This window comes from Phalacrocorax carbo, chromosome 11, assembly GCF_963921805.1.
Source record: "Phalacrocorax carbo chromosome 11, bPhaCar2.1, whole genome shotgun sequence".
Lineage (NCBI taxonomy): Eukaryota > Metazoa > Chordata > Aves > Suliformes > Phalacrocoracidae > Phalacrocorax > Phalacrocorax carbo.
This window is the reverse complement of record NC_087523.1, coordinates 3,477,324-3,493,787: the sequence shown is the minus strand read 5'-3', so window position 1 is coordinate 3,493,787 and position 16,464 is coordinate 3,477,324. Positions and strand designations below refer to the sequence as shown.

Genomic DNA, 16,464 nt, shown 5'->3' with positions numbered 1-16,464 from the left:
CCCCCAAGAATAAAAGTATTTTCTACAAAATCTGATTCTTAGAAATCATTCTCTTCCAGGCAAGGAAGTGAAATACACTGTGTGACTTTTGTGTCTTCCCAAACCAATCAATACAGGTTGGTTTTCAAATGATGTACTGAATAACTTCACCCACTTGCTAACGTACTACTAACAGTTAAAAATTATTGCCAGACATTATGTAATTTTGAATAATTTACGCAGCTCTAGATGTCAGCCCATTACAGAATTTAACTGATTAGTTTAGGATTTTTTTAAACTTAATACTCGTCCTTGAAGCATCAGAGCTTTTTTGAATTTTGTGACACACAGTCACGTGTCACTTAAATTCACAGTGAAGAAATTATGAAAACCTGCAGTATGTACCATATTCAGCGCAGATGTTTTTCTTTCACCGTGAAACACTTCAAATTATATTAAAATCAGTTTAAGTTGCAGCATTAGTGAACAACCAACATTGTTCTACTCGTATCTTAACCTCTGTGCCATACCTGCTTGCTCATGTTCATTCATTTTAAAGGCAGGCACAGTATGTTACGAACACAGTATCTAAATGGCATGTACAGTATGCCCATAGGGCCAGATTGGGATCTATTCGCTAGATGTACAGTGTACATTTTAAGGCACACTATAGGGATTGAGTTTACATTTTGATAACTCTGTCCTTCTATTTGCAAAGATGGTCACTACCTGGAAATGTCGCAAAAATAAATGTTCATCTCTAAGAGCGGCCAGTGTATTTATGTTTTCACATTTTATATTTTTCTCAAGAAAAAAAATGTGTGAAAATGTGAACTTCAGGGCATTTTAAAAGTAAATGTCAACTACCGTATTACATTTTATATATATAGATATGTCTTTATACATACCTAAATATATAAAAGGATTGTAGGAGCTCATACTATAAGCTTAGTTTTAGTACAGTACTTTAAATATACTGGTATTTATTTTCAGTTACACTTCTGCACTGCTTCTTTCTAATGCAGAGCTTGGTACGGACATCCGTTGATAATAGCAAACAAAAAAAAATCATAAAGAATATTATTGTCTTATCATGCAATGTAGTAGGCATCCTGTGGCTCTATTCTTTTATCCAACTTATTTACAGTACTGCTGAGTACATTATCAATAAATATTACAGTGTTTGTCTTATTCGGTTTTTGATGGCACCCAGCAATTTGTCAGGATACGAGTGCTGTCACACGTGAGTTTCAATGAATGAGTGTGTATGTGTCAGCATTGGTGCTGGGGTTGCGAGTTCAGAGGCTCCATTTTGAGATTTCGCAGCAGCACTGTACTCACAAATGTCCAGGAAAAACTCATAGTTCTTTAGTTTCCAATCTTTAAACTTCTTTGATGTTAAGTTGGGATCATCTAGAAGCTTGTCGATAACTGTGAGGTCCCCTTCTTTCGCCTATCAAATTCCAGAAAGACAGAGTACATGTCAAAATGAAATTTATCCCACATTTTGTAACTCGGAACTTTCTTCTTTCATTTTAAATTTTAATGCAAAGTGCTAGGGAAACTACTATGCACATGTGAATCTTTTACTTATACTCAGGAACTATTACAGCTTAAACTGTTTGACAGCTCTGCCTATGGTACTGTCTACAATATGCCTATAAACAGACCCAAATACTTTTTTTTTTTCCTTAGGCTTGAACATGTTTGTTTTCAAATATTTTCTTTGGAGTTCAATTCTTAAGCTACAAAGAAAGTCTCATCCATGGAAAACATGAAGAGATTATACTTTTACTAGTTTATATTGTTCATACACAAAATTAGTGATAAAGTCTTACTTTTAAAGTGCTCTTGAGAACTCTGATGTGGTGAAGCTTTTCATTGATAACTGGATCATTACATCGCTTTACAAAAGACTTGCGGAACTCCTGCTTGGTGGAAGGACGCTGCTCTCCAAAAGCTGACAAACTAGCTTGTTCCAGAGATTTGTATAGCTCTTGCAGACCATCTGTGTTTTCTCCAATTTCTTTTATGTTTTCTGAAAGAAAATAAAGAATCCTAACAACAAATCTAATCATTCCAATGAAGTCTCTAAAACCTGCAAGCAATACTGCAAATTCATGGATAAAGTAACCTTATAATGCCATCTTCCAATTTTTGTTTTGATAAAACAAGAACATTTTAATCAGCCCCAAAGCTCTATTCTTAGCACTACATCAAGCATTTTAAGTGCAAACTCCTGCATAGTGACTGATGAATTTGCCAACATACAACAATTCAACCACAAAAACCTTGCTGAGAATAATGGCAATATTGCTCTGGCATTCAGTGGCAGTAAAGAGGATCAGAGTATCTCCAAAAGCTTACCTTCTGCACAGAAACTATTATGTCTTCTAATAGGAACTTTCTCTTCTAGCTTGTCATCTGTTCCTTCTATGGACTTTACACGTCCCTTACCCCTGACATCTCTGTTTCGGGGAAGGCTTTGACTACGTGGCTTCTGCGGCCTGCTGTGAGAGCTATGTCCCCTTTGGCACTCCACCAAAGGGAAAGGCCCATCCTGCTCATAATTATAACGTCTTTGTACTGGTAACGTTGCTTGTCTTCGTTTGTCCGGTGACATTCCAGGCCGGCCGCTCATGTACTCTGCTTCGGGAGGAACAGTCTGAAGAAAGTGGAGCCCTGAACTGGTTAACGGAGTCTCTATCAGATCCTGCCATGAGCGTCTTTCTCGGTAGGGAGGTCTGCATCCCGATGAGTGTGTGCTTCCTGCTACATCTTGTCGAGAATCCTCGGCAGAAGAATGAGAATACGTTGATTCGCTTGAAAAGTGTCGGCTTTGTTTGGCTTCAGGGAATGGACTTGAAGAATTCACCTGAAAAGACACAAAAGCATCTGACTATAAGACGTTTTGAACAGATCCAAGAAAATTACTGTAGTGTAGAACACTATATGATGTATACTAATAAAATGGGCTGATGTGTTTGTTTTGATATGTCATAATATGAACCTCTGTAAACAGAACATAACTAGCAGTGAGATCTTTTATGCAAGTGCTATGTTTTATCCACTCCCTATTCTTGTTTTGCACATTCTCTGCCCATGAGCAACTCCTGCTGGCAAGACCGGTGTAATACTGGCACAGGTTTCCTGAAGACCTGTCCAGTTTACATGCAGTCCAGCAGTGTGCTGTAAAGACATGAAAGTCCCCAAAAGAAACCAGAGTTGGATTTCCTTTTCTTTGTGGTTTTTTTTTGTTTTTTTTTTTGTTTTGTTTTTTTTAGGGGATATGTATCCAGCCAAAGAGAAAAAAAAATCAAAAACCAAAACACAAAAAACTTCAGCACCCAGGAAGATTTTTTAATTTTGTGGGACTGATGAACTTCTGAAATTATTTAAATTAATTCTGCTGGGTCTGTGTACAATTTTAATTAAAAAAAAAGAGAAAGGCAAAAAAGTGGAAAAACAGAAAGGGAGGGGCTTAACCTGTATCCCAGTTGATAAAACAGCATCACATGGGTGAAAATCAGTCTGAACTTCACCCATGTGATGCTGTTGTCTCAGTCACTCTGGTTCTGGCTGTGTGAGGATCGTGTCATTCACGCTGAAGAAAAATCTGAAAGAAAAATAGAGAAGAGTCCTATCTGCGCTTAGAAACATAGAATAATTATCACAGCCTATGTTCCGTATAATTGAAATGTTCTTATTTGCTACTAGAGCCTGTTTATATACAAAATGGGTTTTTATTCCTCAGTTATCAAAACCTGTCTGTACACAATATATTAGGAGTATTTTTTCAGCTACTTAACACCTTACGACACTAACAGGAAATACTGCAACTACTATGGTATTGTACACAAGGCTTCCTATTGTAAAAAGCCCCCTGCCTCTAAAGATATGTCCTCAAAAAAAGTGTTTGTACTAAAACGTGGTTACTGCATGACTTTGATCTGTTATTAAGCTCCAGCATCCGGTATCCAATATTCACACTTGAAAAACAGTCTCAGTTAATACAAACCATCCCGTCCACCACGTTCTTTTCATATTCTGCAGTAAAGTCAACATTTGAATATTCTGTTTATATTATTAGGTGTAATCTCTCAAATCCTACAAAAAATGTCGTATTTGCAGTCTGGTGACATATCCATGTAAGGAGACACTGATCTCTCCTTCCTTTGTAATTGACTTGTTCTGGAAGCATTCAAGCTCTTAGCTCATGAGCAACAGCGGTAATTTCACTCTTACAGTGAGATCCGTCTTTGCTCTGCCTTTATGGTAATTCAATATTCCAAAACAAGGAAAATGCAAATCAAGGTACACAGATATTTTTTGGTGACCTACTGTAAATGCAACATTTATAACTCACTGAGGGTGTTCGATGGTAGGTGTCACACAGTGTGGAAGAGCCTTCCTGCTTCAGGGTTAAAGAGCCCTCGATGTCATCCTGGTCGCTTTCACTCCAGTAATCTGCTAACAAAGCGTTCTGGGATTTACTCATGTGCTTTTCCACAAGGAAGCCGGTCCCACATTTAAAAAATATCATTGGCATGCAAAGTTAAACATCTGACAGTCACCTAGGTGTCTTGGCAGTCACTAAGGAACAGACTTGTGAAAGTGTCTGGCACCTACGATACACAGATATGTAGAAGAACCTTCAAATGTTTTAAGCTAGTGTTACAGAAAGCAGGTTAGGCATCTAACTCCCACCATACATAAAAACCGGGTTCTGGTTACAGACTTTCAAAGAGAAGCTTCATTCTAGATGCTGAAGCAGAGCTGAGCCTCAACGCTTAGATTCATTACGTTAGCATAACAGGTCCCACCATGGGTGATGGTAAAAAAGGCAAGGCTGGCACCCGAGCTCAGGAGATGCAGAATGGTTCTAAAGCATGTATCGACCCGTTTTTGTGATGTCTTCATTTGCTCTGTGGTGATGAGCCACCCAATGGCTGTGATCTGGGAGATCACGCCTCACCTTGAACCCTGCGTTCTCTTAATCACTTTTAAATATTTCTTAAAATTATTACAGAGGATTCTATTTTCTTGGTGGCACCAATATAGTTCTTCAAGGATATGGATTCCTATGAAAATTGTTATTTTAAAAGATATGACATGTATGTTAATCAAAAATTCAGTTATGACACCTCCAACTTTGCTCAAATAATGCACAGATATGTACTCTCTGCTCTCTTCTCCTAATTATAGTCTCTGAAGTGTTACCTTCATCTGGATGAATATCCTTCTCATCAGGTGTGTAACCAATTGCTGCGAGACCCAAACGATTCATCCATCTAATAGAACAAGAAAAAATGAGGAAGAGAGATTCTTAAAAGGAACATCTAGTGTAAATCTGAGGGCATACACATTCTAAACATTTGGAAAAGACAGAGACAATGCTCAGTCCAAAAACTGAATGCTGTTTAGGCTCTTAAAATCACAATTCAGATGCATTTAGTGGTTAATGATTTTAAGCAAAGGATGTTCCAGTTCATGCACAACGCAGATGTGCTTCTGGACTTCTAGTCATGTCTGCTGGAGGATGTTCGCCCAGTGGAGTATCAGGCTCACTGTATTTTATTCTGCTGCCTAGAGAACTGAAGAATCGTGACCCAAAATCTCCCTTATGTCATCAAGAAAATGTGAAGCATACATACTAATATGCTAATTTTAGCAATGACTAAACGATTTTTTTAGAATAGTCCGTGTAGAACAGAGATTGTCCAGCTCTGTCTCCACCTTAAGCAGAATCAAATCCTCTCTAAGCTGCATCTGCAAACTAGTTGTGTGGAATGGTTTCCAGAGACATTGTGTAAAGCAGCATTTGTTCCGATTGCTACTTCTGTTAATTTCAGGAACTTGCCTGAATTGCCCGAACACTATAAGATAAAATAGAATTGTGATAATAATTGTACAAAAACCTGCAGTAGGAAATAAGTTGTATTAAATTTGTATACTCAGAAAGCTACAACAGACTATGACAATATTCCGCTGGTTATTTGCTAGTCCAGATTCGTGATACTGGTGACATAAACGTGTAGGCTTGTCAAGCTGGGATATCAACACTATTTTCCTTTGATTTTTAAAAATACAGAATCTTAAGTTTCTAAAACAAGATTCAGTAAATTGAAAGTACTTCAATATTTGCATTTCACACTGGATCTTCTGGTTTCTTTCTTTGTCCCGAAATTAATTAATTTGATCAAAAATAAGATTGTTTCATTAGGAAAACATTATAGTTTATTTTGGGGAAAGTACCTTTAGAGTTTTCCTTGTATAAAATTACTGGATGTTTATACAATTTCTAATTGACAGACAGGAAAAAAGGAAATTAACACATAGAAATGAAATTCACTTCTTAATGTTCAGCAAATGGAAAAATCAAGAATCAGCTTATTTTCATCAGCAAGGCAATACAACTGAGGAAAAAGCCCTATTAATAGACATCTGTAATGACTGGGATGCATTCTTAAGTATTCCCTTACTCAGTGACTAAATTATTTACTATGTCATTAATCTAGTACATTGCACGTAAGTGTTTTGTAGAAGCAGCTCTTTTTTTCTTTTTTAACATTGCAACACAAAATTTGTTAATACTTATGTTCTTGGTTAATGAATCATACCATGACAAAAACATCTTTCAAAGACTTCAGGAAAGACATTAGTAAAGAATACTTAATATATCATAAGGACAAGTGTTCTGCAGATTAAAACAAGAAAACTAGTCAGTGTAATTCTTTCCCACTTGTACTAGAATGGAAAACAGCTTCTAAGGACATATGTCTAATAGCATAGTGTATGGAAGACGGTATACGCAGCAAGGAGGCAGAAAATGAAGGACAAGTGAACTCTCCGCTAAAAATAGCACACAGTTCAGCATGTATTGATCTCCTGGTCTAAGCAACGCTCTGCAGTTGCTCAGAGCAATGATCTTAATCTGTAATATTAGATATAACACTGACTCATTGCATGGCCTTCAGCAAATCACTCTACATATCTTATGACTTTCACAAGCATCCAAAGGGGACAACAACACTTACTCCTTACTCAGGGAATTGTTAGAGGGTTTAATTTACTTGGAAAACTATGAAAATATAAAGAATTGTACAATAATATTGCTTTGCCTTTCAGTATTAAAACAGAAGGGAGCAAATTGGAAATAAAAATGGAAATGGTGATTAGTTTTCACAAATATCAGCTGCGGGGTTAGGACTGCTGACAGAGACATTGCTTGTATTAGCAGGTCAATAACTCATCTTTATCACGAGGGAATTAAATTTCAAATGGATTAACAGATTTACAGAAAAGCTTTTCCACAGTGCTCACCAGCATAATTTCATTCAACAAACAGCATGCTGATCACTTCACATTTGCTTCTCTTGAAAGGCATATTCTTTATTGCAGTAATTGAAATGACATCATACCCACGCTCATTATTCAGCACTGGGATTCACTATTTTTTCAACAGTTGTTCCTGAATTTCCAAACTCATTAGCATCGGAGCAAAATAGTTTTAGTCGTACTTTACCACATGCCTTTGGCAATTGAGCAGAACACCTTGGCGACTTCAGCGAAGGTTCTGATTAAGCACCAGTGATAAATTAGGCCTTATGACCAGTTTCAAAGTTAAAACGGACTCAGCCATTTTGGTGGTCACTGCATGGAAATCCATGTTGTCTTAAATTTCTTGCCAAATTTATCTTGTTGCTCATCATTAATTTGAGGGTTTCAAGTCTTGGAAGCATATATAGATAACAGTCAAAGTGTTAATATTAACCTTCAAGAGAACACAGGTATTCTTAGCACACACAGAGCATCAGCTTTTTATATGGCCCCACTGTCCAAATATAGAACTGGCAGAAGGTAATCTTCCTCCTCTGAGACTGCTCAGATTTTTCTCTTCCAAAGGGCAAGAAGATCCTCAGCTATAGTTACAAGTACTTTCTTACCTCATTTACCACAATTTAGACTTAGCTTTTTGTCAAGACAACAAAAAAGGTTATCTGATGACATTCAGTAGCTTATAATGATAAAATCTCTTCTGATAAAAAAAAAAGAATCTCAATTTTAGGTTTTGTGTTTTTCAAAAAAGCATGGGTGGATGTTTGTGAGGTTAATCAGGACTTATAGAAGTGCTAAGATTACAGATCCTTTTCTCACAGATAACTTCCCCCCCCCCAAGGAAATGCAAACTCCGTTCAAAAGGAACACTGTGCAAACTTGATGAATTTACTTGATGAGCAAACCGCTTTCATTCTTAAGAAAACAGTCAGTCAAGGTTATAAAAAGTTCTCTGTGGAGAGCTTGGAAACTCAGCCATTTGGTCCCGAACTCTGCACTGAAAGCCTTGTAGGCAAATGCCAGGTTTCAGGAAGGCAGCGGAAGTGCCAGAGTCGGACTCTCCAAGGGGTAGATGACTGCAGGTTTAACTGAACGTCATGCAGCGCACCTGACAAGCAGCTATAGTGAAAAACCCAGGAGATCGTTTGTCTACCTCGGTTTATATAGCTGTAACCCAGTAGCTCTTTGAATTTCATGTGACCACAAAAAAAAAAAAGGGGTATTCTGGCAAGTACCTGTATAGCAATCTTACATGTAAATCTCTACATATATCTTGGCCCCCTGAGGCAGAAACCTGGACTCCTCTTCCCCACCAAACCCTACCTTTTTTCTTTGATAATTTCAACAACTCTTTTCTTTTGATAATTAAACAACTTAAAGAGCACGTTTCACTACGTGTCCCAGGATTTGCATTCTAGATAGAAATCAGTTGTGATGACGTGGTGCCATACTAAATATCCCAAGGATACTTTGCTACGACATTTTACCTTCAATATTGTACAACATCTCCATAAGATACAATAACTCCCTTACTGAGGTATGCTGTAACATCTTACAAGGGACCAAAAAGCATATAAACTATTTTTTATTGCCAGTACCTTAGTGAACCAAATGCAGGGAAAGCCTCAAGTAAAGTCAACTATATACAAAAGTAAGTTTTGTACTTTGTCTCAATGGTTAAATTCTAATTCAATCAGACTTGGCTTTAATTAATTCTGTTGATTACAAACAGGAACTGTTGCCATTGCTTTGGGATAAAATAGAGTTGCATGGTAGGAAGTTAAATTTACTGAGAAAATTCTGGTTAGTACCAGGGGATTACAGGCCAGGGCCTCTTCTGAGCGTCCGATTCTACCCCCGGGCCTGGCAAGTGATGATTACAAAGGCACTGAGGGCAGTGAGGAACTAAGCAGCTGTGGCAATAATCAAAACTTGATACTGAAGAGTGAGTCATGCTTGAAATGCCCTAAATCGTCGGGGTCAGGAGCACAGCCTCTTACTGATCATTTAATAAAAACACCAGAAAATGGTAAAGTGGACCAAACAACTGGGGAAACAATTCCGTATAGCCTCACTGTCTGAACACACTATATTAAAAACAAGAATATACCATTACTCATTGTACGAATGCAGTAAGTTTCTGTTTACTGACTGTTAGAATTTGCTCCTGCTGAGTATGGGGATGAGCCAGGCCAGGGTTAGTGTGAGGTTCTGGGGTCGAGGGCAACTAGAATGTTCACAGTGGCACCACACTTCACCCACTTGGCTATTCCTTCCTACAGTCCAGAGTACAATAGCACAAGTGAAAAAACCAAAACAACTTGGGCAATCTCAGCTACAATAAATTTGAGAGAAATATTACATTTAGTGTAGGAGAATAAAAACCAAAAGCAAGAGGGTAACCTTTTTTTCTTTTTCTTTAAAGGGGTGCAAGGCTGTTATTTTTAGGGTTATAGTTAAAACTGTTCCATAAACCCATGGAGACTAGGTCAGGAAGTAGCGAGTGTCTGTGATTCAAATAAGCTTTATTTGCTAATATCCCCACAGCTGGATACACTTTCTGTGTACACAAGATGGCTGGTATATAAAAGAACCTATTTAATTCAAGTGAAAAAGTAAATAAAGGATATATCCTGAAAAGGTGTACATTCAGGAGTCTATCCACTTTCACTATTTCTTCCTGTTAAATGTTCCCTTAAAAATGAAACCAATGAAATACCAAAGCATTAAAGGATAGCATAAATATATAGTTACATATTTCCTATCTTTCTTGCATTTTTTTCATCAATTAATGCATGCACATGCATGTCATGTCAGGTTTGTATCATAAATGCTTCAGTGCAGGAATAGATCTTTCTTCACTTTTAAGATTGCATCTGCACTTGAGGTTATTTGGTTAAAAGTAGAAACCAGAACTAAAGTCAAAGTTAAATTTGACTGAATCAAGTTATCTTTAAGTCTGTTAAAATATGATTCTCTTGAACCATTTATTTCATACATAGAATTTATTCAGTGCAATTTATGTTTAATTTCTGACTAAAACCTTTGTATTATTTTTTTTTTTTACATCACTGGGATAATCAGATTTCAGAATTCACTGTAAAATTCCCTGTAACACAGAATTATATTTTAAAATTGATCCTGTATTTGTTACACTGGCCTCTTCCTGGCCAGTCTTTCTTACTGGACACCTAAAAAAATCAAAATACTTCCCATTTTTCTTCTTAAGGTATGTTATTTTCATTATTTTCTAATTATTTTCACTATTTTCTAAGGTTATACAGGTAACGTATTCATTTAACAGAACAAAGGTTCCTGTAATAGGTATGGCTAAAATGATGCCTTGGTTTTCCTCAACACAACAGAAGCCCAACAACGTAACTGGTGTCTCACAGTGAGATATAACGCTGAGCAGAGGCTTCTCAATGAGCTCATCTCTCCAAATGTAACAACTCTCAGCAGCCTGGATTTCTACCATTTTATTTGTCACAGTTGCTGGAATTTCTTAAGTAAAATCATTCATGGGGTAAACTGTAAGTACTCTCTGATTTGATAATCTGACATGACTCTGTTGATCTTGTTTCATGCATTGTCTTCTTAGATTTGTCAGGCTGGAAAAATATGAAGAAAACCCCAGACAGCTTAAGAGTTGCCAAGTGAACCATGGCAATTTATGCCTTCTTCACATGTGCATCTACTTCATGCACTTAATGGGATTTTTTTTCTTTTTTTTTTTTTTTTTCCCCCCAATTTCACCCTGTCAACCAAATGCACAGCTCTGCCTTTGCAGTCAGATGTCTGGTTTGGTGGTGGTGGGTTCCCCCGTGCCCCTAGTGGGTGACACACAAAAAAGTTCACTACTTCTGTAGCAAATAAATTGCCATTCTGGTAACAAAGGAAATGTCATTTTACCATATAAATATAGAATCATAGAATCATTAAGGTTGGAAAAGACCTCTAGGATCATCAAGTCCAACTGTCAGCCCAACACAACCATATCTCCTAAACCACGCCCTGAAGTGCCGCGCCTGCACAGTTTTTGAACCCCCCAGAGACGGTGACTCCCCCACCTCTCGGGGCAGCCTGTGCCAGGGCCTGACCGCTCTGGCAGGGAAGACATTTTCCCTCATCTCCAACCTAAACCTCCCCTGACGCAGCCTGAGGCCGTTCCCTCTCGTCCTGTCACTGGTGACTTGGGAGCAGAGACCAGCCCCCCCCTCACTCCAGCCCCTCTCAGGCAGCTGCAGAGAGCGAGAAGGGCTCCCCTCAGCCCCCCCTTCTCCAGGCTAAACCCCCCCAGCCGCCCCCCAGCACACTTGTGCTCCAGACCCTGCCCCAGCCCCGCTGCCCTTCTCTGGACACGCTCCAGCCCCTCAAGGCCCTTCTTGTCCCCAGGGGCCCAAACCTGAGCCCAGCATTCGAGGTGGGGCTTCCCCAGGGCCGAGCACAGGGGCCCCATCCCTGCCCGGCCCCTGCTGGCCACACCAGTGCTGACACAAGCCCGGGGGCTGGTGGCCTCCTTGGCCACCTGGGCACTGCTGGCTCATGCTCAGCCGGCTGTCAGCCAACATATAGTTGTGTATCACAGACAATATACGCACAATAACTTTATGACAGACTATAATTTCAGGAAAACCAATAATAAGCACTAAGGAAATCTTCAAAAACAGTCACAAAACCCTCACTCAACTGGAACTTCTGCCAATTTTCGAACACAGACGTGTCTGTGGCAGCACTAACACCGCTTAGGCAAATCAAAAACGAACAGCCATTGTTAAGTCAGGCTTGGAGTTTCAAGCTGATATTTAAGGAACTTGTGAAGAAGACAATAAGGTATTTCCTTCATTAGTCAAACATGGCTACCAGATTTCACCCTACTGTAACCTTGTCCTGTTGGATTTACCTTATTACGCTGGATAATTCACCAAGTTTTCTGGGCACCAGCTTAAAGGCAAGTACTGGCTGCTGCATGCACCTACTGTTTCTGACACCGACTGTGATGTTATATGTGCTTCAGCACATGCAACCACGTAGTACTCTCTGGACAGGCTTTCTACCATTCTTACAGAAGTACAGCAGAGGGATGAAAAGCTGTAGAAGTTAATTTAGCCCAGGATTTCCTATTGTTTAATGCACGCTGAATTTTACTTAGTTATTCAAGCTTTTACCCTAGCTTTTACCCAATGATTGGCCCAAGATAAATCTTTGGAGAAATGGAACAGTCTTTATGAGCAAGAGAACTGAGTTTAGTATGGCCTGAAAAGGTATGGGTGGGGTTTTGGGGATTTTAGAGGGGAATCATTCTATGATTCTATGATTTATAGTGAAATAATGTAATTCTACTTCCACATACTCTTAAAGAAATCAGATCACGTAAACCAAACAATACTGTTAAATGCCTGACTTATTTAATTAGGTATATTGCTTATTTCTATTACTAAAAACTTCAGGTTTTGCAGTGTTAACTTAGTATCTCCAGTATAACTTCACCATATGTGACTAATGCATGTTCATTGATCATGGAGGCGTACAGCACTGTAATCCCAAAGTCTGCTGTACTAAATGCAGTTGAACTCTTTGACTCCCAGAAGAACTATACAAATTCACAATGGTACTATTAACAGCAGAGTTTGATTAAGTTAATTTTGTAATTTAAACTAGTACAGAAAGCCAATGCAAAGCCTAACTCCTGTGCATTAGGGATAAATTTACACCTGAATGCTAATTTGGATTGCGTATTGGATAATTGCAATTGTGCATTGTAAACTCCTTTGAACTCCTTTGGTATAATGTTATAAAAGCCAGTGGTTCTCAAACTGTATTAAGGGGGAGATGGTAGTTCATGAGTTTGTGGCAAGTAGCCCATAAACCGTAGAAAGGAGGAGTTAGGTGGCTAGCCAAAAAAAGGAGATCTTGAAGGCTTCCAGCTCCGTACTAGTACTTCCCTGGTGGGTAGTTCTCCCAGATGGAGCACTGTAGCTCTGCTATTGCACTGTTCACTCCCAGGTACATCACAGTTTCATCCAGTCTCTGGGGCCTGCAGCAAATTCTGATCAGAAAATTGTTTTACTTTGTGCTGCAACTTATGAGCTTTTATGTAAGAACAGTAAGTTAGAGGACAGAAGTGGCCTTGGGCATGGACTATTTTTCCTGGATTTGAAACAAGTTTATAGGAACATAAAAGAAGAAGGGGAAAACTTGCTGTCTGTGTTTACTTACCACACTAGTGGGAATCTCCATTTCAGGGGTCTCTGTTTGAAAAGTACCTTTCATGTTCTGCAGAATTATCTCCTTGCTTTTCATTGGATGAGGGGCCAGGGAGAAAGAACTCTTTAATAAGTGGCTTGGCTCTATTTGTTAAAGAGCTGTTAAATTAAGACAGATCTGACACGATGACTCTCCTGCTCACTTCTCCAGGAACTCTTGTTTAAGAGGGGCAATGTCTAAAGGGGCGTAGGCCTGAAATTTTCAGTTGTCCAGATCTTTTCTTAGGTGTTAGCCTATCTGTAAGTGAGGATTGAAGGTAAATTAGAACTGTAAAGGATGCATTAGTACTGGCCCGCCATCTGATTTGGCCAAGATCTGTCAAGGGAAATAACATGCCCAAAATTTAAGGAAGACAGCTGAATGAACTTAGTAATGAATAGGATGATTCAGGGAAAGCCTTGAGCAACTTGCTTAGTTATATTCCATACATGAAATACAAAGGATACGCACCCTGAAATCTGCTTATCATCAATAGAGACTTAAGTCAGAATACTTCAATTTTCAAATGGTTTCTTTTAAAGAGAAATATTGTTTTAGAGTCTTTCAGGTCTTTACTTGGAAAATATTGGGAGTGACCCCTACAAAATCAGTCATCATTCTGTTTCATTGGGTAGCAGATCTTTGTTATATTTTTTGAATGGATGTAAAAGATTTATGGGAGTTCTTAAAATTGCAAAGTTGACCCAGTTATTCAAATCAAATGTGATCAAATTATTCAGCCTAAAACAGAAACTTTTTTAAATTTAATATTTGGAGTCCACGAGGAGATTGTAAATGCATTGCACTGCATACTTCAATCACATGAAAGTTTTAAATAAAGTAGGCATTGTAAAACAACTGAATGTGAAATTCAACGCTAATTTCCTTGGGACTATTAAAGCCATAAACAGGTTATGCATGGTATGGTAATAGATGAAGCACTTCTGGGAAATAAGGCCTTTAACAAGCCTGGAGTACCCTGTGACCGTGGCAAGCAGAAGATGAGCTCATCAATTTCATTATTAATTCATTTCTAAGAACACAACTATGCTCATGTAAGACCTGACAAAACAGCATGAGCATTAATTTTGCAAACCGAAGTCTGTCTGCACCATGCAACACAGCAGGCAAAATTCACCTGCAACAGATTAACTCTATCTGCTACGTACAAATCAATCACTACCCATTGGTATGCGATTCTTTCAACAGCAATGCAGAATTAAAGGCAGATTAAAATATTCTGGAATGGAAAAAAATTATTAAACGGTGAATCTGAAGTAAGAAACAGTAAAAATGGCTGTTAAAACAAAAGCTGGTTGTAAATGCAGTTGAAGGAAGACTATACACTTTCCCCGCAGAGCCAATAAAGAAATGCTACGCTCCTCTCCATGTTAGAACTCCTTTACTTTTCAGTGTGAAAGATTTACTCCTCTGCCAGCATAGAAAATCCAGTTAAATTTTGTGGTGACAGCAGGAGTGTGAGATACCATGCAGAGTATTTGCCCTATTTCCTCAGATTACATGGTTAGCAATTTGCTGGGAAGACAGAGATTTGTGAAATTCGTATTAAAAATGCATTTTTCATCTACGAATCTTGCTTACTCATTTCAAATTTCACACAGGTTATCTGGGAGAAGGAATTCCAGGAAGCGTGTAAAGGCTGCAGGGGATGCCCAGGGATTTTACAGAGGCGGCACAGTAATCCATCATTTGGGCTGGGGAGTGAATTACAACTACTCTACAGGAACAGCATTTCTGAAGGAAAAATACTGCCAAAAATACTTCAAGAGAAAGTTCACCTGCTATCTTTTCTCATGGGAAGCAGACCCAAAACTCCAGGGAAAAGGCTGTCATAAATTCCAAACTAACACAGCAGTATGATATGAAAATACATCCTGGCACCCTCCTCACCGTTAATCTCCACGAAGGCTGTAAACTGTCATAAGGAGAGCTTCCTTGGCTCTCCAGTGTGGGAAATCAATGAATATTGTAAGAGCAGTTTATTGAATATATGTCAAGACTTCCTGGTTTTCCTTGACTCAGAGCATTTTATGGTATGATAGAGAGATACGATCAATGGCACTTCAACATACCATAGCTATCAAAGTAGCTAAAACCAAGGGAGAAACTGTGCCTAGTAAAAAATAGCAGAAGACCCTCATTTCAGTTTAGGAGCAAACAAATCTCGGTCACATTACGTAACTGAACAATGGGACATTATTAACATCAGAAAAAATATTTTTTCAGTAAATTTATATCCTAAAAATAACAGCTAGCCACAGCGAGATACTCCTGAGGACTGAACCTCCTCATCATCAGCGGGTGATGAACTAGCCTGAAGTGTTTTAATACAGGCAGTCTTATACATCAACACAGTATTTCTTGAAGGGCCATGTAAGCCACGGAATATAAATGTTCAACTGAAAAATAATTTTTAGACATTAGTATTCCAAAGAAAAAAGTCCAGCTGTATCCTGAGGTAGTTGTGTCTTTCTAAGTCTGTGAACTGAAAGAACCACCTGAATCTCAAAGTTTCAGCGGTCGACGCCAGGAAAGATTTAAGACTTCAAAGTATTGTCCCATGCGTCCTTGCTTTTTACCTCAGCTGGGAATAAACAAATTGCCTAAGTAACAGGACGTGGAAGACTTGACTCTGCCTTGAGGATCAAAGGTACCTCCCCACCTTTATCTAACCTCTGCCTTCAACACCGAATGACAACACAGAAGCATAGAGCAATTCAGGTTAGGAGACCTGGCAGGCGGTCGGTCATCTCTCCCCACCCGCCCCAGCAGGGCCAGCTTTAATGTTGGCTCAGGTTGTTCAGGGCCTTGTCCAGTCCGGTTCTGAATGCCCTCCCAGCACAACCAAGGACACTTAAAGACACACAGCAATGCCAACAA

General features: G+C 38.8%; 1 protein-coding gene across 4 annotated transcripts in view; it reads right to left on the bottom strand.

Moving 5' to 3' along the window:
* Positions 1-722: 722 nt before the first annotated feature.
* Positions 723-16,464, bottom strand: part of LOC104049411 (connector enhancer of kinase suppressor of ras 2) — a 211,052-nt gene continuing 195,310 nt past the window's right edge. For all 4 annotated transcript variants that reach the window (XM_064462860.1, XM_064462859.1, XM_064462862.1 and 1 more), the window contains 5 exons: positions 5,200-5,270; positions 4,346-4,446; positions 2,347-2,854; positions 1,818-2,017; positions 723-1,432 (listed from right to left, as the gene is read on the bottom strand). In XM_064462860.1, the coding sequence (XP_064318930.1) occupies positions 1,217-1,432; positions 1,818-2,017; positions 2,347-2,854; positions 4,346-4,446; positions 5,200-5,270 (1,096 nt within the window). In that variant the 3' untranslated portion in view covers positions 723-1,216. The remainder of the gene's footprint in view (positions 1,433-1,817; positions 2,018-2,346; positions 2,855-4,345; positions 4,447-5,199; positions 5,271-16,464) is intronic.